Source organism: Poecilia latipinna, unplaced genomic scaffold (genome assembly GCF_001443285.1).
Source record: "Poecilia latipinna isolate Pla-1442-1.1 unplaced genomic scaffold, P_latipinna-1.0 Scaffold2592, whole genome shotgun sequence".
NCBI lineage: Eukaryota > Metazoa > Chordata > Actinopteri > Cyprinodontiformes > Poeciliidae > Poecilia > Poecilia latipinna.
The window spans coordinates 1-20,172 of NW_015115208.1; the positions used below are offsets into that span (position 1 = coordinate 1).

General features: G+C 42.6%; 2 protein-coding genes across 2 annotated transcripts; one reads left to right on the forward strand and one right to left on the reverse strand.

The window, feature by feature from the left end:
* The first annotated feature begins 292 nt into the window (after positions 1 to 292).
* pomgnt1 (protein O-linked mannose N-acetylglucosaminyltransferase 1 (beta 1,2-)) lies at positions 293 to 14,087 on the forward strand. Its single transcript, XM_015020482.1, has 22 exons — positions 293 to 450; positions 537 to 718; positions 2,106 to 2,208; positions 2,420 to 2,532; positions 3,071 to 3,136; positions 3,209 to 3,322; positions 3,395 to 3,512; positions 4,396 to 4,494; positions 5,920 to 6,047; positions 6,276 to 6,346; positions 6,474 to 6,549; positions 6,625 to 6,708; positions 6,912 to 6,953; positions 7,033 to 7,091; positions 7,912 to 7,984; positions 8,322 to 8,450; positions 9,132 to 9,257; positions 9,829 to 9,893; positions 9,972 to 10,016; positions 10,111 to 10,246; positions 10,325 to 10,434; positions 12,687 to 14,087. The coding sequence occupies exons 2-22, from the start codon at positions 599 to 601 to the stop codon at positions 12,766 to 12,768; spliced, it is 1,959 nt and encodes a 652-aa protein (XP_014875968.1). The 5' UTR covers positions 293 to 450; positions 537 to 598; the 3' UTR covers positions 12,769 to 14,087.
* Positions 14,088 to 14,842: 755 nt separating this feature from the next.
* tspan1 (tetraspanin 1) lies at positions 14,843 to 20,166 on the reverse strand. Its single transcript, XM_015020477.1, has 7 exons — positions 20,081 to 20,166; positions 19,195 to 19,401; positions 19,053 to 19,127; positions 16,532 to 16,630; positions 16,249 to 16,392; positions 16,020 to 16,103; positions 14,843 to 15,040 (listed from the first exon to the last, which is right to left on the reverse strand). Exons 1-7 carry the CDS (start codon positions 20,129 to 20,131, stop codon positions 14,981 to 14,983), a joined length of 720 nt encoding a protein of 239 aa, XP_014875963.1. The 5' UTR covers positions 20,132 to 20,166; the 3' UTR covers positions 14,843 to 14,980.
* Between the last annotated feature and the right edge of the window lie 6 nt (positions 20,167 to 20,172).

The window sequence follows — 20,172 nt, forward strand, 5'->3', positions numbered from 1 at the left end:
ATCAATCAATCAATCAATCAATCAATCTACCTATCTCTTTATTTAGACAAAATTATGGTCCATAAACAGACAAAACAAGAAGAATAAAAAAGAACGAAAAATAAAAATATATTGATTATCAAGGTTTCATTTAATACTAAACATACTTGATGTATATTTACTTGATGACTTTGATGATGTCATTTGACAAGATATAATGTTTATTGCTTGTTTAATAACTGCTGACTGTCACTTTGAACTGCCTTGTGCTGCTCAGATAAACTGGACTTAGTATCTGCAGCCAGCAGGGGGCAGCAGAGCAGCAGCCCACCGGAAGTAAACAGAGGCTGGAGCGCAGCGCCACAGGTAGCATCAGGTAGCATCATGTAGCTGCGGCTTTCAGCGGGTTCTGCTAAATCTTTGTTCTGACTCGAACATGAAGCGAACAGAACCAGCCTCTGGGAGGAACCTGTGAGTTTACCAGCAGCTTTAATCCGAACCGAACCGGCAGCGGTACCGCCGTTAGCTAAACTTTCTCCGTGACCTTCTGTCTCCAGGTGACCATGTGACTGTGGGCCCTAAGTGGGTCAGTTTGGGGTGCTGTTGTGGTTCTGAGGTGATGGAGACCTGGACCCCGAACCCCCGGGCCAAGCCGTTCATCCCGCGGCAGCAGAGAAGCTGGTACCTGACCTGGAAGTACCGGCTGACCCAGAGGAGGAGCCTCCGGCGGTTCTGTCAGGTCAGCCCGGTTCTGGTTCTGCAGGGAGGATCTCCTTGGGTCACCATGAAGGATGTTTGGAGGGATCTGCAGAACCACAGCTCTGCTCTCTGCTGCTGGTTTAAAGTCCAGATCTGAGTCCAACCCTCCGGTTCTGAGTTCTGACTCAGGTTCGGTTACTTTTAAAAGAGTTGGAGTTCTGGTTCTGTTCAAAATTAATAAAAATCCTAAACTTGCGGGAGAATGATGACAGCCAGAGGTCCAGTTAGAGTTCTGCTGTCATCACCGTTATTATTACTTCATCATGTTTCTGAAAAGTGAAAAACGTAAAAGTAACTAATGATAACATCTGAGTTAATATGTAGAAATGAATAAAGTTCTATTTAGTCAGATATTTTAAAGAATAAAATAAAACTTGATTAATATCTTCTTGACATGAAATTAGCAAAACAAGCTGAGCAGATAAATAAAATTAGGACAAAGCTGGTGTAGAAACAAGAGGTCTCACTTCACCATAAATTCAAGGTGTGTGTCGGCTTTTAGTTAAAACTAATGGAAGCACTCAAATGTTTTTGTGTTAATTTCATGGGCTGTAATTAATCACATTTAATCAAGAATTATATGTAAAATAAGCAACATTTTGAATAAAATAAACATTTTTGCTGCTAAATTATTAAATAAACAGACATGAGTTCAACAACAAAGATGTTTATAGTTTTAATCTTATATTCTGATCTTCAGCCAGCAGATTGGACAAAGTGTTTTGTGAGGCCCTGATCATTCATGGAGCTTCTTTAGAAATGTGGACGCTGACATGAACATTACTGCTACATGTTTAGCATTCAGATACTATTTTAGGCTTGATTAGCTTCTCTGACATGCTAACTTCTGTTAGCACAACTTGAACACCACAGTAGTCGTTTCCAGGATCCAATCAGATTGTTTCAAAGCCGAAATTAAAACCCAACTGGCTGAGAGAAGACGCTTCCTCAATGTTGTTAGCAAATGTAGCTGGTGTGTCAAATTTACGGGCGTACCAGAAACTCACAAATTTAAAGGTTCCGGCTGGAACTTTTATATGTATTAATAAAAAATAGTAATCAAGTAATCTCATTAAAATCTGTAATAAATAAATTTAAATTAATGTGTTAAAACTCCGACTGTAGTTTGTCCATGGTTGGCGTGTTCCGGACTCGGCTCTGGTTCTGGACTCGGCTCCGGTCCGGTCCAGATGAGCTGGACTTGGTTCCGGTCCGGTCCAGATGAGCTGGACTCGGCTCCAGTCCGGTCCAGATGAGCTGGACTCGGCTCCAGTCCGGTCCAGATGATCTGGACTCGGCTCCGGTCCAGATCATCTGGACTCGGTTCCGGTCCGGCTGACGGATGGGCCCGTGTGTTTGCTCCCCAGGCCGGCGCCGTGCTGTTCCTCTTCGTCACCGTTGTGGTGAACATCAAGCTGATCCTGGACACGCGGCGAGTCGCTGATGAAGACGCTGCCGATCAGGAATACGGTCAGCAAACGGCTTCTGGTTCATTACTGAGGATCTGGTTTTGCATCATCAGGAATATTTACTACAGATAATTATGAAAGCAGCCAAACTAACCAACAGTAATAAAGATTTTAACCAACAGATTGTTAAATTGGCTCCTCCAGTCATAGTGAAGCAGAGGTTTTGCCCGGTTTGTCTTATTTATTTAAATTTTTCTGACTTTTTGTGGAAGACGTTGTTCCCAACATGGAGACTCCTCGCCGGCCGGCCAGCGGCAGGAAGGTTCTGGACATCGAGGTTTACTCCAGCCGCTCCAAGGTCTATGTGGCTGTGGACGGAACCACGGTGAGCGACCCGCCGGAGCTTCAGAACCACGGCTCAGTCTGGTTCTGGTTCCCGTTTGGCTCAGAGTTCTAATGTCTCTGCTGCACAGGATGATTTATGGTTCTGCTGGGTTCTCCTGCTCTAATGGATCCACGGGTTCTGGTAAAGCAACCAGAACCAACTGAGGCGTGAGGTTCTGGAGATTATAATCTGTCTAAGGTGGATTATTGCAGACAGAATGAGAGCAGATGCTGCCCCCTAGTGGCTGAGCTCTGGATTGCTCCTTCAGACTAGCCAATAGCAATTAGCAAACAGCTGCTGAGCTCATTACAGGAGCTGCTGCTCAGAGCAGCGATGGTAAAACATTAAAGGGTTAATAGAGGAGCCATGTTGGGACGACTTCCTGGAGGCGGAGCTTCAGAAACAGCAGGAGGTTTTGAAGAGACGGACATTAAATCAGGAAGCAAAGTTTGTTTTGTTTATAGCTGAAGGTAACATTGTTACTGCTGCCTGGACTCTCTGGTGCCGCCCCGTTAACGGGCCTCCCGACCCGCTGCAGGTTCTGGAGGACGACGTGCGGGAGCAGGGCCGAGGCGTTCACGTCATCGTCCTCAACCAGGCCACTGTGAGCGCCGCCGGGCACGTCTGCCGCTAACACCCACCGGCCGCTTCTGATTGGTCCGTTCTCCCGTTCCAGGGTCATGTGATGGCCAAGCGGATCTTCGACACTTACTCCCCCCACGAGGATGAAGCCATGATCCTCTTCCTCAACATGGTGACCCGCGGCCGGATCCTCATCTTCACTGTCAAGGTGGGCGTGTCCGTCGGGGCGGGCGGGATGTCTTTGTGTGGTTCTGCTGACCGGGCCTGTTCTGTCGGACAGGACGAGGGAACGTTCCACCTGAAGGACGCAGCCAAGAACCTGCTGAAGAGCCTGGGCAGCCAGGCGGCACTGGGCCTGAGCTGGAGGGACATGTGGACCCTGGTGGTGAAGAAAGGAGGTCAGACTGTTCTGGTTCTGGTTCTGGAGCCCAATCTGTTAAATATACACCAATATTCAGATTTTTAACCATCAAATTCCTTTTTTTTTTCTTCTGTGAAAACTGACATTTTATGGTCAGGGTTTATTTTAGGGACAGAAATTTGAAAATATTTTTATTTGACTTTTATTCATCCAGGATCTCATTTACAGAAGAAATTTGAGAAAACAAACAAAATTACAAACAGCAGCAAAACAAGCAATAAACTCAGTTAAATGATCCAATAAAATGAGCTAAAATGGTTTTAATATTGATTATTATGTTCTTATTAAATAAACTCAACTTCATATTGGCAGCAACATTTATTCTTTTTTAAAAGACAATTATCCTTTATAAGTGCCAAATTCCAAAAAGGTCTAAGAAATGTTCTCACTACGTTTTCTGGGTTTTAGCAAATATAAATAACTTTGATGATTCTGACCGACCTGAAACAAGAACAGTTTGATTTGATTCAACTTCAGGCAGGAGCTGCATTTACAGCACAAAAGTGTCCAAAACTTAATAACTTTTCATATTTTGCTAATTTCATAATTGCTGTGTTTGCACTAAAGAAGAAAAGCAATTAAAAGCACACATGGATATGTTTGTTCATGAAATAAGTCATTAAAATATGCAGCTCCACCGTCCTCCAGATGCTTCCTGTCGTCGTCTTCTTTGTGGTTTCTACCAGTAGAAACATCCGGCTGTTGCTCATGAGTCATGATGTGAAAAAATTGTTTCCATTGCAGATTAACTAATTTTGATATGGCCAAAAAAAAATGTCATCCTGGCGCCAAACTTTCTATCAAAAACTGAGTTTTTGAAATCGGCGTTTGGGTCAGGAATGTTTGCTCCGTGTTTCCAGGTCAGGTATATGGAGAGAAGCACTCCAAGTCTCCGGCTCTGTCCACATGGGGCGACCCGGTTCTGCTGAAGACCGAGGTCCAGCTCACCGCCGCTGAAGGTATCTGAGATGCAAAACATCCTCATGTTTCTAAAGTAGAGATGCAAAATATCGAAACAGTCCCATAAAACCGGACCCATCTTAAGAAATGTTCATTTCTAGCTGGTTTTTGTTTTTGTTTCTGGAGGGGTCTATGGAGTTTAGGAGGGGTCCAGTGACCTCTGGTTGGTCCTGTGACCTTTGGTTGGTCCCGTGACCTTTGGTTGGTCCCGTGACCTTTGGTTGGTCCTGCTCCTGTGTCCTTTGGTTGGTCCTGCTCCCGTGTCCTTTGGTTGATCCCGTGTCCTTTGGTTGGTCCCGTGTCCTTTGGTTGGTCCCGTGTCCTTTGGTTGGTCCCGTGACCTTTGGTTGGTCCCGTGTCCTTTGGTTGGTCCTGCTCCTGTGACCTTTGGTTGGTCCTGTGACAGCGATGCATCATTGCAGGATGTTGAGTGGAAGCAGAGGGGGAATGTCGTCACTTGATCGTCTCCACTGTAAATTGTTTGGGCGTTCTTTCAGATTCTGACATTTTATTCTCTAAGTTAAACTGATCCTCTCCTCCTATTGGTCGAGTATTTTTTAGTAGCTCAGCTGATGAAATCTGTTAGCTGTTAGCTGCTAGCTGTTAGCTGCTAGCTGTTAGCTGCTACGCTCACACAGCAGAGAAATGAGACCCAAAAGAAACAATCTGTGAGAACGCAGCTGACGTTTGCAGCCAGACTCTGCTGGATCTGTTCCCAGCCGACCTGCAGAAAGCGTCTGATAGGTACTTTTTCTCGAACCTATATAAAAGACCACAGACAACGTATATGAATTTTATAGACAAAGCTTTTGCAAAAGGAGAACTCTCCATCAACAACCTCATCAGCCGTTCACAGAGAATTCTGATCTCCTTCCACGCGAGCCCCTGTTTTATTGTCAAAGCAGAACAGCCAGAAAAAAACAACAGAGGTCGTAAAACTTCTAACCTAAACAAACCAGCAACTCAGTTCCAGGTGTGATATCTGATCTACGATCTGAGCCCAGTTCAGCTCTAGGTTAAACTGTCAACAAAGAGGGAGGATAAACAAGAGACAAAATACGACTGCTCACAGGCAGTTAGGAGGTATTCTGGTTGATAAGAATTAAGGTCTGGGAAACACAGAGTTAACTGTCTCACATGAAGATGAAACAGTCAGTCGTAACCTCCAGGTCAGTTTATACACACATAAGAGAACACTTTAAACTAAAAATCACAATAATACTGATTAACATTAGACTGAATATGAACTAAATTAATAACAAAATGATAATACCAAAAGGCAGTCGTAACCTCCAGGTCAGTTTATACACACATAAGGAAGAAACACTTTCACAATAACATTAGACTGAAAGTAATAACAAAATGATAATACCAAAAATCTCTATCAGCGTCCTGGTGTCTCTAACATGTCTGTGGTCCTGCAGAGGCCGAGTGCCACTGGGCCGACACAGAGCTCAACCGGAGGAGGAAGCTGTTCTGCAGCAAGGTGGAGGGATACGGCAGCATCTGCAGCTGCAAAGACCCGGCGCCCATTGAGTTCAACCCCGATCCGGTGAGTCGCCACACTGATCACAGAACCAGAACCTGCCTCAGATCCAGAAAAATGTTAGTTTAAATCATGTTCAGTGGCGCGTCGCCGCCCCTTGCTGGCTGAAACCTGAACCTGCAGCGTTCTGTAGCACTCAGACTGGTGTTACTTCTGTTACATCTGATCCGGTTGATCCAGTTAAATGTCTGCTGGCTTCCAGTTAAACCAGTTAAATCTGGTCTCTGCTTGCAGCTTCCCAGTAACAACGTCTTCAATGTCCCAGTGGCCGTCATCGCTGGGAACCGACCCAACTACCTGTACCGGTGAGACGCAGCTTCAGAACCGGTTTGACCCGGTTCCAGTCACTGCAGGCCAAAAAAAGATCTGGTATAAAGAAAATCAGAGCTTTTATTTTGAAGGGTATAACTGGAGCTTCCTGTCTGCTTGCAGGATGCTGCGCTCGCTGCTCTCGGCTCATGGAGTCAACCCCCAGGTGATCACCGTCTTCATCGATGGATACTACGAGGTTCGGACGCTCGGCTTCATGATGCTGCCACCGCCAGGCCAGAGCCTCTCTCTAACCGCTGTGTGTCTGCTGCAGGAGCCCATGGACGTGGTGGAGCTGTTCGGGTTGAAGGGCGTCCAGCACACGCCCATCAGCATCAAGAACGCCCGCGTCTCCCAGGTAACCAGAGCTCCCAGTTAGATCAGAGCTCCCAGTTAGACAGGAAGTAATAAATATCATATAACTTTGAATTTAAACTTTTTCAGATCGTTTTTGTCTTAAACTCCAAAGTTTGGAAAAGTTTCAAACTGACCTTGAAAATGCTTGAAAGGTTCTTGAATCTTTGCACATTGCTGTGACCGGCTGGTTTCCTGTTGTTTCAGCACTACAAGGCGAGTCTGACGGCGACCTTTAACCTTCACCCTGTGAGTCTCCGCATCGACGTGCCATCATGGTTCTGACCGGGTCCGGTCTCATGACAGAACCTTCTCTGTGTTTGGACAGGATGCCGGGTTTGCCGTGGTTCTGGAGGAGGACCTGGACATCTCTGTGGACTTTTTCAGGTTCTGTTCAGCTGAACTCTGGCGTAAACCCAACCGGGTTTCCTGTAAACATTCTGGAGCGTGGCCACTAGGTGGCGGTGGCTGCAGAAACATGCGTCGTCTCCTGCTTCACATTTGCTCTTCAGGTTTTCAGAAAGACCAGAGTTACAGAAACAGAACATATAAATCTGAAACTGCAGAGTGGATGGTAGGATGGGCGTGGCTAAACTGAGATGGGCGTGGCTAAACTGAGATGGGCGTGGCTAAACTGAGATGGGAGGGGATAGACCGAGGTTCACTTTCCACTGTAAACACATAAACCCTAACCCCTATTTCAGGATGTCCACTCATCTTGAAAAATTCTTCAAATGTCTTGAACTCGTGTATCTAACATCAACACCTTTAAATGTCTTAATTTAATGTAAAATCTCTAGTTGGTATGTCATTCGAAGGTCTTGATTTTAGTCCTTGCAGAACTACTTCTGCATGAGTTTTCTGTCAGGCAGATGTTTAAGTCATGCTCTAACGTCTTCATAGTGTTCTGTACACGATGTCCGCCATCCTTAATAAGTCTTGCATTAATCTACTTAAAATTAAGGTCTTGAAATGTCTTGAATTAATTGGCCTAAAAAATCATTAATTCATTGGTAAATTGGCCTTAATTAATCGATATGCGGCCATTAATCGCATATCTTGTATCTTATTGTGGCAGAACTATTTAATCATATTATGTGTAAGACTTTTGTATCCCACCCCATCTGACCCGTGTCCCACCCCGTCTGACCCGTGTCCCACCCCGTCTGACCCGTGTCCCCCTGTGACCCGTTCCGTTTCCTGACAGCTTCCTGAGTCAGACCATCCACCTGTTGGACCAGGACGACAGCCTGTACTGCATCTCAGCCTGGAACGACCAGGTCAGTCCCGACAGTCCGTGTTCCAGGTGTTCAGTTCCAGGTGTTCAGTTCCAGGTGTTCAGTTCCAGGAGCTCACTGTGGGCATGAAGGATCTCCAGTAGCAGACAGTCTCACAACAAATCTGAAAAGGCCTCTAACTGGAGTCTGTTGCTTTATAACAACCTCATGACCAGAATGACATGCTAATGGCTCACTATCCAATATTTCACAGTAAAATGTCTTGGATGACTCAGTCACTGCTGATCTACCTCCTTTGCTTTTGCCGTTCCTCTTTGAGTCTCTGTGTGTCATTACCTGGAGTCCAGGTGTGTTAAACCTTTGTTTGGTTTGTGAGCAGGGCTATGAGCACACAGCGGAGGACCCCGCCCTCCTCTACCGGGTGGAGAGCATGCCTGGCCTGGGCTGGGTGCTGAAGAAGAGCATCTACAAGGATGAGCTGGAGCCAAAATGGCCGACCCCCGAAAAGGTCACAAACATCAAGACAGAATAATGAACTGACGGATGTGAAAATATTCAGTTTTAGGGATGAGTGATACGGACTTAAAGATTTAACATGATATTTTGTTGTAACATTGTGATAATGATAAAAATGATATTTATAATAATTATTCCTTATTGTATGACTGAATCATAGCAACACAAACATTCCTCCTGAAAAACATTTCCATTCGTATTGTATTTCTTAGGACAGTCAGATATAGAAATGTAATTTTTATCGCTAAGCTTCAAACAGTAGCTGCATTTAATCTTACTTTCAAATGTATTATTGTTTATTGATGCACTGTTATTGAACAGTGGAGGAAAATTTTTTAAATAATAATCTTGACAACAGAGTTTTAGGTTATTATTAAAATCATTAATTAGAATTTATTGTGACAAGAATAAGATCAAATCTGATTAGAAATTTATCACAATAAATGATAAACCATGCAATAAATGTCCAGTTAAATCTACAAATCAGAGAAGAGATATTTAAAAACTGAACCTGAATGTAAATGTATTACTAAATCAAATCTGGCAGCTTTCTTCAAGTCTAGAGTAAATTTTAGAGAAATAGATTTAAAAAGATTTTAGAGAGAAACGATCAATACGCCATTTTTTAAGCTGGATTTGATAGAAAACGTCTATTTTTCTTCTGGCTCTGTAGCTCTGGGATTGGGACATGTGGATGAGGATGCCGGAGCAGAGGAAAGGCCGAGAGTGCATCATTCCCGACGTGTCGCGCTCCTACCACTTTGGCATCATTGGCCTCAATATGAACGGATATTTCCACGTAAGAACCCAAGGATTGCTTTCACAGAAACATCTCACACACAAGTTTGTATTTCTACCATACTGGGACCTTATCTGTCCTCACAATGCATGTCAAGAATAAAAGGTCCCAGAAGATACATAAACAAGTATATATACACACACACACATTAATTTAAGCTAGTTTTAACCCTCTCTGACCATAAACGTATAAACAATCAGATGTTTTAATTTAAGTCACAAACATAAATCAGTGAGTTTTAGATTTTTTTTAGGAAAGTTTTTCTAACCTTACTTCCCTCTGTCTCCTCTGACAGAACCAGACTACTGGTCTTCCTGCTACGTAGCTCATTGTTAGCTTTGATATTAGCTGCATTGCTTAGTCCTTGTTTGAATGTGTGACTTTGGATAAAACAGAAACATGTTTGACTCAAGGGATCTAGGAGTTTCAAGTTGGGTAGAAATGAACTTGATACGAGTTTTTATCAGACTTTGGACATAAACTAATAACCTGATTTAACAGCAAACAGACTGAAGTTCAGAGATTTCCAGATGACTTTATGGATCCAGTTTTCTTCTTTTTCTCTTCACAGGAAGTTTATTTCAAGAAGCACAAGTTTAACACGATTCCCAACGTCCAGCTGAGGAACGTGGAGAGGTGCGTTCAGCAGCCGGGAGCTGTTTTCTGGATCTTTGTTAACTCTCTGACCGTTTTTCTTGTTTCTCTGCTTCCCAGTTTGAGGAAAGACGCATATGAGGCGGAGATCCAGAAGCTGTTGAGGTGAGAGTCGCTGCAGAACCAAGGATCTTGCTCAGGTTGTGACATCTGTTTAAAGTTTCCCACGGTGTTCCGGATGCGTTTGTCCCTGATCCAGGGAAGCGGAGCTGCTGGATCACTCCAGGAATCCCTGTGAGGACTCATTCGTCCCGGACACGGACGGCAAGACTTACATCATGTTCATAAAGATGGAGACTGAGCTGGACACGTCCACCTGGACCGAGCTGGCCAAGGTACACGCTCTTCGTCCTCCGGGCCAGGAGGTGGAAGGTTTCCCCTGACTGACGTGGCGTTTCCCTGTTTTCCATCAGTGCCTCCATGTTTGGGACCTGGATGTTCGAGGATATCACCGAGGACTCTGGCGGCTCTTCAGGAAAAGGAACCACATCCTGGTCATTGCCGTGCCGATCTCTCCGTACTCGTAAGTAATTCTTGGGCTGGGAAGGGAATACCAAACTCTGCTCTTCGTATTAATGCCAACATCAGGAGAGAAAAAGCAGTTTGAACTCCTTCAGCCTCCATTGTTTGGTCATTAAACGAGAATATGAGAGTAAAGTTGTACCATATGGCTTTATTCTATACTATTTTAGCTTTACAGTTTTTTTTATTAACCTCTGTCGTATTTTTTGCACCAAACAGAAAAAATATAAAAAATTCAAGCTGTGACTGATTGAATTCTGGGTATTCTCATAAGTACATCACAGTATCATCGGCATAAAGATGGAACTGAATAACAGGATTCAGACCTGATCCCAGAACAGATCAGCTGATCATGCTGCTGGTTTACTGCATCCTGTCCTACAAACAAAAATAGCAGTAGCAGCGCCCCCTAGTTTAATAAAGAGAAGACATTTAACCTCCCTCTCTTCACAGAAAAGTTTAAATATGAGTTGGAGGAATTGGCAGATTTTCCAGCTTTTGAAAGCTGCTGTGAAAAAAATGTTTTATAAATTATTAAAAAGTCATGAAATCCAACAATTTGTCATTTTTATTTTAGTTTAAAAGCTAAAATAAAGTCCATGCAGTTTGTAATGGACCGAGTTGAAAACAGGAGTCACAGGAAATATTAGAATAAAAAGTTTTTTTATTATTATTTTAACCCAAAGTATTATATGACAAAAAAGACCTGAACTCATAAAAGAGGTCAAAGACACAAAACTGAACTCAGGAAAAATGCAAACAATCTGGCTGCACAAACAAACGTAACTGACCTCACAGAGAAACGACTCACAGGGTTTATACACCGGCTGATCAGACCAGGTAAGACACCACAGGGGAAACTAAACAGAATTACTGACAAATAACAGTACAGCTCCGTTTGACTAAACACCCAAAGATGAAAATCAAAAGTATTAAACTTTAATTACAGGTATTTACTTAAATACAAAAACTTATCTAACCAAAGAAAATACAAATTCCCCCTGCCAGCAGGAGCTAGTGGTGCAGCCCAATCAGCATTTGGGCCGCTGAGCCCGGCCATCTTCTGTCTGGCAACTCAGACAAACAAGAGCTAAGCAAACAGCACTAACTTTAAGTTGATATAAATACATATGCTAACTAAATGTGCGCGCTAACAAATAGAACAAATGCATCCAAATCAACTGATAAATATTTTATAGAAACTAAGATGTTGTGTTTGTATAAAACAATTATGCATAGAAAGAGTTAGGAGTGGGTTTGACCATCACAGGGTTGAACAACTCCATATTTTTTAAGGTCGTTTAGTTGTGATGACGTCATATTCACGTAAGCGCAAAACGCTTCACAACTTGGAGGCTTTATCAGCTAAATTCACGGCGAATATTAATACTCCCCATGCAGACGGTGCAGAGACCACCTCTACAGACCCTCGGAGTGAAGCTTGGACTTTGTTTCCAGATGTTAGTATTTTATAAGAGCTGCCAGGTCAGAAGCTTCAACACGCAGAGCGACGCTGATCAGCTGGACGGATAAAAAAGCCCGACATCATGGCGCGTTGCCCCACATTACTCCGGTAGTTTAAGGACACAGCAGTCCGACAGGAAGGGGTCAGGAGGAGCGGAGGAGAGAGGCCTGGGCCCAGCCAACCGTCCTTCGGTATAGAGAGGGTAAAGAGTCCACAGTCTCTATACGCAGGGCGCCGCGCTAACCACTGCGCCGCGCTAACCACTGCGCCGCGCTAACCACTGCGCCGCGCTAACCACTGCGCCGCAACGCTCCTGTTCTGCCCGCCCTGGCTGAAATTTTCAGTTTCTCTTTGGTAAATTCTGTACATTTTTTAGGGTTTTTTGGGTCAGGTGGCCTTTATTTGAAAGTTAAGTAGTGAGAGAGGGGGAAGACGTGGGGCAGAGGTCACCAGGCCGGGAATCAAACCTGCGACAGCCGCATCGAGGGCTCCATATGTAGGTTGTGCTCAAACCCCCAATTATTTACATTTTTATACGATTCGAGCTTTCAGACGAACTCACCTAGTTTATCTTCTTTCACTTTGGGAAATTCAGTTTTGTCAGCTGACGGCGACCGGTGGGCCGGGCCGGTTGGTGCAACCGAACAGTAAAACATCATTTCTGATGATGTTCAGTAAAACAACTGGAGGTTATTAATATTCAGATTGTTTGGTTGGACAGGAAGTGATTTACAGGTCAAAGGTCAGATGGAACTGGTTGAATGGTGTTTCTGGTTTTTCCTCGGCAGCGTGAAGAAACCGGCCGCCCTCGTCCCCATCCACCTGGAGCCGCCGCCCAAAGAGGAAGGGGCGCCGGTGGAGCAGCTGTAGACCCAAACGCCGGCCTGATCCGCCAGAACCGGAACCGGACAGGAAACTCTCCTGGAGCTTTGGGTCTTAGAACGAAGTCAGTCTGGAGACGGAACGGTTCCAGTGAGAACTGGTTATTAATATTAACTCTTCATGCTCTGAACATTTTAACATTTCAGAGAGAGAAAGAAACTCAGAGGAACTGAAATCTATTTTTAGACAATTAGAACCGGCCAGGTTTTCACTGAACCGGGTTAACGTTCAGAATCTGGATCCTGGAGGACGGAGTTTGAACCTCAGCCTGCTGCTCAGGAGGAATCGAACCTCCGACCCGCCGAGTTTGGAGAAACTACTGAACTCTGAACATTTCAGCTTTTTATGTTTTCAACCTTTTATATTAATACTAAAGTTCTGATTGGTGGATTTTTAAATGTTACAACTTTTAAGCCTCAAAATTATCCAAACGATGACAGACAAGATTATTTTTTGCTAAAAGTCTCATTGAAACTGGAACCTGGACTGGATCTGGTTCTGCAGAACTTCTGATTGGTTCAGCACAGTTTCAGGATCAGCTGAGGGCCGTTCCTATGGAAACAGAAAACAACCCAACATAAACAGGACTCTACCGCCCCCTGCTGGCCGTTGCAGAAATGACAGGTTCTTTCTCATGAAGCCCGGTTGGTTCCGGCTGCTGAGCCTCAGCTTTTAGAAACAAAATGAAATAAATCCTGCCCATCATGGAGGCAGACGACGTGTTCAGGTTCTATTAGGTTTTAGCAGTAAAAAAGTCCAGATTTCCTCTCATTTTTTCCAGTGAAATGATGTGAGGAACAGAATCCGACCGGATCCGTTTTCAGGAGAAAAACCTTTTTGGGATAGTTTGTTTATTAAGCGTTGGCAGCGTTCATTCCAGTTTATATGACGCTTTAGGACCAGACTGAGAAAGGAAAAAATAATGTCCAAATATTACCAGAATAAAATCACAACAGTATAAAATAGTCATATTAATATGATAACGACATAATAATGCAAGAATAAAAGTTAAAATACCATAAAACTTAATGTTCATATTATTTAAGCTTTCAACACTCTTGTACTTCATTGTCATAATTAATATGTTTTAGCCTGGCCCTAATACTCCATTGTAAGTTTAAACCCAAATTATTCAGGTTTAAATTTGAGTCTTATCTGATCTGCAGTGTGACTGAACTCCAGTTTTATGTTTGACTTTATGGTTTTTTCTATTTTAGTTTGCCGTGAAGCATCTCAGTGACTCGTCTTGGGCTGAACGTCTCAGATGTTTTATTTCTCTGACTGAATAAAGATGTTTTTAAATTTTTTTCATTTTTAAGTCGTTTTTTATGGCTGAATATTCTGAAGGAGCTCAGATTTCTCTGCGTCGTCCTGATTTCCCTCGGGAACATCCTGGGAAACCAAATGAAGGGAATGTGGATGGGATGTAAATCTGTGGCGTCCTGGTTCCTCTGCAGGTTTGGCGGCTTCCTGTCCTTCACCTTTGACCTTCACAGGGTCGTTGATCGTCAGCAGAGTTTCGCCTCGCTCGCTGCTCAACTGTAAATCAGATTAAAGCCTCGCAACATGAAGGCGACACGGATCCAAGAGGAGAGTTCAGCTGTAAAATATATGAATAACTCCACAGTGAACCCTGAAGGCCTCAGGAAGATGCTGCTGAAGCTGGTCGAATGATCAGAGAAATGAATCTGAACCAACATGAGCTGATCAGCCAATCAGAGGAAGAAGCCATCACTCCTGAAGTTTCTAGGATTTTATCCACATCGCTCTGATTAAACGAGTAAATTTAGCTCAGGATGTAAAAGAACAAAATGAGTTGTTACTGAGATCAGTACTGCTCCAGGGTCATTCTTTCACTTATTGTCACCTACTGGTGGGAGGCTGGTACTACAGTGTTGCTGTTGGCAGACCAACAAAATGACATGAACGTAAAAAATTCTGTTTCTCTACAGAAACTCATAAAACCTGAACTTTCCCTTTTAAAATATGGAACAAAAGGAACCAGAAATATGTTGAGTAAGAAAAGTTCCAAATAAAAGTTAATTCATTTAAATATATTTATAGTTCATACATGTATTTAAAACTTCTCTACTGAATTGAAATCAAGCTAAACCTCAACAGGAAGTGTTAAAAATTATGTTGCAGCAAAGAGGAGGACAGCATCAGGTTCTACTGCCTCTGCAGGCTGGGAGGAGGAACTTCAGCTGACTTTCTCATCCAGGTGAGAGAACAGGTACATGGAGATGATCATGGCAGCGATCTGAGGAGCAGGAGAATCAAACGAGCAGAAACCAGATCATTGAAAGATTCACGTGAAACTTCAGTTTCTAAATAAGGAACTGAATAAATGTTAGAACTAAAAACGTATTTCTCCACAAATATTACATTTGTAGGAAGCGGGCATATCTAAAGTTTTCTCTACGTTCTGGTTCCGTCACAGGTCATTCACCTCCAATGAACCGAGCAGAGCACTTCCTGCCTGACGGCCCAGTGAAAACCAGAGTCACGCCTGATTGGTTGTTCATGTAAGTGTTGGATGTTTCCTCAGTTGTTCACTTGTTGTATAATAAGAACTTGCTCAACACAGCTTAAAAAATAAAAAGCATGAGGAGGGAAAACTTAGCTGCTGTGTAAATAGACTTCAAAATAAGAGCATGAATATAGACATCTAAATACTTAAAGAATTTTAAAGAACCAATAACCAAATTTACACCCAAATCAAACTTTATTCCAAAGGAGGTTTACAAAACAGCAAAGTAAATTAGTGCTTCAGAATTTATCCAGAAAAATAAATTTAGGGGAAGCTAAGTGTGCTAAATTCCAATGTTAGCTAAAGTGCTACACCAACACAGCATTAAATGGAAGCTAAAGCTAACCACTACGCCAATGTGGTATTTAGTGGAATATGTCAAATGTCAAAATTTATTCGACTGAAAGTTTACAAAACTGCCAATAAACCAACGTTTAGGATTTAAGCAGAAAATTAAATTTAGTCGAAGCTAAGTGAGCTAAACATTTTCAAAGTTATCAAAAAATGCTAAGCAAATAATTAGCTCCACTGTTAGCTGACTAGCAGGCTTGTGCCCCCCTGTGGTACTGGTCAGGCTCACCGAGCCAATCAGCTCTCAGCAGGTCGTACCAGTGGCCATTTTCCACTTTGACCTAACCAAGCCAAAGCCACACTGACTCACTTATTGAGGTTTTTATGACCTGTGGTTCGGGTTGTTATGTATTTTTACCTCTAGGACTCCCACTGCTGCTGCCACGCCTCCCACAGCGCAGGTGTGTTTCCTCAGGGTCCTCAGGATGGGATCAAAGCAGCCCTGAAGGAGGAGACATCAGATCATCCTTATGAGATATTACAGACTAAAACATGTTATGTTTCCAATATTTAATAACCTGCAATGATAAAGAAAAAAAGACAATAATTAGCATCACTTAGTCAGTGAGTCTGTAGGGAGGTTTTACCTGGACAGGTGAGCGTGCCGCCTCTGCTGGGCTGCAGGGGGCGATGTTGGTGGAGCAGCAGCTGGGCGGGAGGCCGGTCCCGTTCCGCTCCTCCAGCTCTGACCCCAGGAAGTCAGTGTAGTTGGAGAAACCACAACACTTCAACTGGCGGGAAACACGCAGAAATACTGATTACTGATAAACGCTTTAATCTGATGCTGGTTCAGTTATTTAACTGCAGGAAGGTGAATCTGAAGGTCAGTCTGAAGGTCAGTCTGGAGGTTTATTACCCGGTCTCTCTCACCTCTGCCATGGTGGCGTTCCAGATCCCAGTGACCGTCGGATCGCTGCCGTAATCGTTCTGCAGCGCGGGAACCGCCCACGCCTTGAGGATGCCTTCAGCCTGGAAACACAAAGTTTAATAAAAACATTCAACTTGTTAGATCTGCAGAGGGAGCTGCGTCCAATGAAGCAGATTACCAAAGGTACCGAACCGGAGCAGAGAACTGGCGAATCCTCTGACCTCAGGTTTGCCGTCACTGTAACAAACATTTCTGGACAATAAATTATCGTGATAAACGATAATATTGTTGTTTTGAGGCCATTTTCAATTAATATAATGGTAATGCTAATAAAAATGAAGGAACATTCTCAACATTCTCAAACATCAATAAAATTTTAATTCTAATGAACATTTAAAACTGAAACTGGAAGAAATTTTAAATATTCAAAATAAAACAACAGAAACGATAAATAAAATGAATCATGAAGTTTCTGGTTGAGACCAAAACTCCAGACTGGAAACTTCATCCAGTTTTCAGCAGGAATGGAAATTATTGATCTCGTTCTAAGTTATCGTGCGATTAACTGATTTATTGCAACAGACCCAAAAGTAGCAGGTAAAAATTGGGTGATTTTTCTCAGTATTTGTGTTTCCAGCCTTGAATCTCGTTTCCCTGAAAGTTGTTTAAATCTCCATCTGTGGATCAAGTTGGAAAAGTTTCTGTTTCTCACTGTGTCTGTTTTGCTGTTTCTCTCCGTTCTGACCTAAAATATCATTTTTCCTTCAGAAAACCAGAAGCTTGTAAATCTAAACTGTTTCTGTGGGCAGAAAATCACAGCAGATTTAAGGAGGCCGTGTTTCTGCTCCTAATCAGCCAAATGAAATAAATCTCCTCACAAATCAGAGAAACGGGAAAACTGGAAATGAATCCAAACGCCGAGTCGTTTTTCTGCCTGACGGTTCCATATTTATCGACGCTTCGCTTTCCGTTTCATTTCCTGTTTGTCCAGTTTCTCTTCCTCTGCTTTTCTGATTTGATTAATAATCCTGTGGTGCCTCAGACCTGCAGCATGGGGGAGACGCCCCAGTGCATGCTGGGACACTAAAACATGGAATCATTTTATTTTATTCATTACACTGGGACAGAATTTTAAAAAAATATTTAAAAACTTTTCTTTTAATACAGCAAATGTTCAAAAATCTTCTACAAGTTTTGGATTTGATTTTTCCTGTCATGATGACATTTTACTGGATGATAAATTATCCCAGTAATTATTGTGATAAAATGTTTATCAGCATATCATTTTTAAGTGATAAACTGATAACTGCACCATTTTGTAAAGACTCTGGAACTGGAAGATATTTCAAATATCCAAAATAAAACACAATAAGCAAACACAGTTAATAAAATAAAACTAATTATTAATTCAGACTGAAAATTATTGAGCTGATTTTAATTTATCATGTGATTAATTGTTTATTACAACAGGTTTAAATATCTCTGCCAGAAAAACACTGGACAGCTTTACTTACTAGATTTTAGTTTTTTCTTTTCTTTTGATTTTGGCCCAAAGGACAAAAAGTTTGGACACCCCTGGGCCTCCTGCACTGTAAAACACAAAATCCCACCAAGTATTTCATCCAGTTTCTGGTGCAAATATCTCAGTATCTCAAATAAGACAAAACTAACTTACAAGAAACTTTTCAGCAAGATGCAGAAGTTTAATTCCTTAATGTGGATGAAAACGTTCTTGTTTTACTGATAAACTGGAACCTTTTTATAATCAGTATTAAAGTATTACTCACTGAAAACAAGCTTCCAGATCCCACAGAAACGTTTCGTCTCATCTGAACTGTAACATCATATTTACATTAGAAACCAGATGAAATGACTTGGTCAGATTTGGTGTTTTTGCAGTTCGTTTTGTTCTGGAAGGTTCTGCTGTTTAAGAGTTTAAAACCCGATTCCCCCTCGCGGCTTCCTGTGTGTGTGTGTGTGTGTGTGTGTGTGTGTGTGTGTGTGTGTGTGTTATATGCAAATGAGCTGCTTTGCATATAAAATGCTTCGGCTCCAGAGGGAATCGGAGGTGGAATGAGATCTGAGCTGAGGAAGAGGAGAAACACATAAATCAAATTATATCGCTGCAGAATGATTGTTTACACTTTATAAATACATATTTATATTATTGCGATATAATTTGGGGAAACGGCTCCTCTGTTTGAGAATTTACAGATTATTATTTCTATTTTTAACATTAACATTTTTCATATTTGTATTTTTGTTCATCAGATTTATCAGACCAGTGGAGGTCAGAGTTCACAGTGAAAGTTCGGAATAATTTTTTTACATTTGGTAACTATTAAAGAGTTTAAACATCAATTAAAAGTTTATTATTAAAGAATTATAATTGTCACTTTTTCATTGTTGCATATTTTACTCAAATTTCTCAGAATATTTTGTGTTTTAGTTGTTTGGGTTCTACTAAAACTCATCAGGGTTCCTGCACTATTATTATTATTATTATATTTTTAATCAACTCACGAAGGAGGAGTAGACCAGAGCCACGACTCCAGCTGCCGTCTCACTGATGAAGATGATGAGGACGATGGAGAAGAGCTGCAGGATGCAGACATCAGAGGTCAAAGTTCAGACCTGCTGACCCCAGGTCACCCCCCCCACTCACAGTCAGCAGCAGACACTTGCTCTCCCAGTGAGCTGCACATCCTCCCAGTGCTCCCAGCAGCACCAGTGTGGTTCCCATGGCGATGCAGAGGAGGCCGATGTTGACGAAGCGCAGCAGGTGGTTGGAGAACGGCGCCAGCAGGTGGAGGAAGGGGCCGCCGCCCGCCGTCACCCAGGTTCCCATGGCAACCAGAGAGAGGCCACTCAGCTGCAGGACCAACACAGCATGATGGGAAAACTGGAACCAGACTGGGAAAACTGGAAGGAACCAACTAACCACTCAATCAAGGAACAGAGCGACAACTAACTGTTCAAGTAACCAACTAACTAATATGTCAACATAAACTAACCACAAACCAATTAATAAACCAATTAACCAAATATCAGCAAAACAATAAAGAAATCCACTAAACAACCAACTGACCAATAAAACCAACTGAAACGTCTCCCACAGAACCGACCCACTGAACTTTCTCTTTCTCAGCTTCTGATGCATCAACTATTCAAAATCTTCATAATCCAACCAGATAAAAAAACATTCATTTACTTTTGATCTGATTTTTGTCCAACTATCAATTTATTGCAGAGTTTGAAAATAATCTACCATTTTAAACCAAAAGGTTTACAGAAATATTTTATATTCAGATGTTGATGTTTTGGGCCTTTAAACAAAAATCTGCTGGTTAAAATCATGAATATTATTTTTATTTTAGTCTAAAATATTACGACTGGTCCAGCACGTCGCCTCCTCAGTGAGCTCCATCAGAGTCCAGCCGGTTCTGATCCAAACGGCCCACATCCAGCCCACAACGATCCGGTGAAACGGAGCAGAACCAGAACCTGAGAGGCAACGAGCCGGAAAGCAGAACCAGAGGAATCGTACTCACAAGCAGCAGCAGGTGGAGGAGGAACATCGTCTGCCTGGCGGAGCGAATCATTTTATCCTGCAGAGTTCAGAGCAGCTGAATCCAGATCCACC

Bases quoted from the DNA above. Each gene is read 5' to 3' on its own strand.
- pomgnt1 (XM_015020482.1), top strand. From the start codon at position 599: ATGGAGACCTGGACCCCGAACCCCCGGGCCAAGCCGTTCATCCCGCGG. The intron at 3,137-3,208 runs GTGAGCGCCGCC...CTCCCGTTCCAG, and splicing joins TCGTCCTCAACCAGGCCACT to GGTCATGTGATGGCCAAGCG. The intron at 3,323-3,394 runs GTGGGCGTGTCC...TCTGTCGGACAG, and splicing joins TCCTCATCTTCACTGTCAAG to GACGAGGGAACGTTCCACCT.
- tspan1 (XM_015020477.1), bottom strand. From the start codon at position 20,131: ATGATTCGCTCCGCCAGGCAGACGATGTTCCTCCTCCACCTGCTGCTG. The intron at 19,402-20,080 runs GTGAGTACGATT...TTGGTCCTGCAG, and splicing joins TCCTCCACCTGCTGCTGCTT to CTGAGTGGCCTCTCTCTGGT. The intron at 16,393-16,531 runs GTGAGAGAGACC...GTTTCCCGCCAG, and splicing joins GGAACGCCACCATGGCAGAG to TTGAAGTGTTGTGGTTTCTC.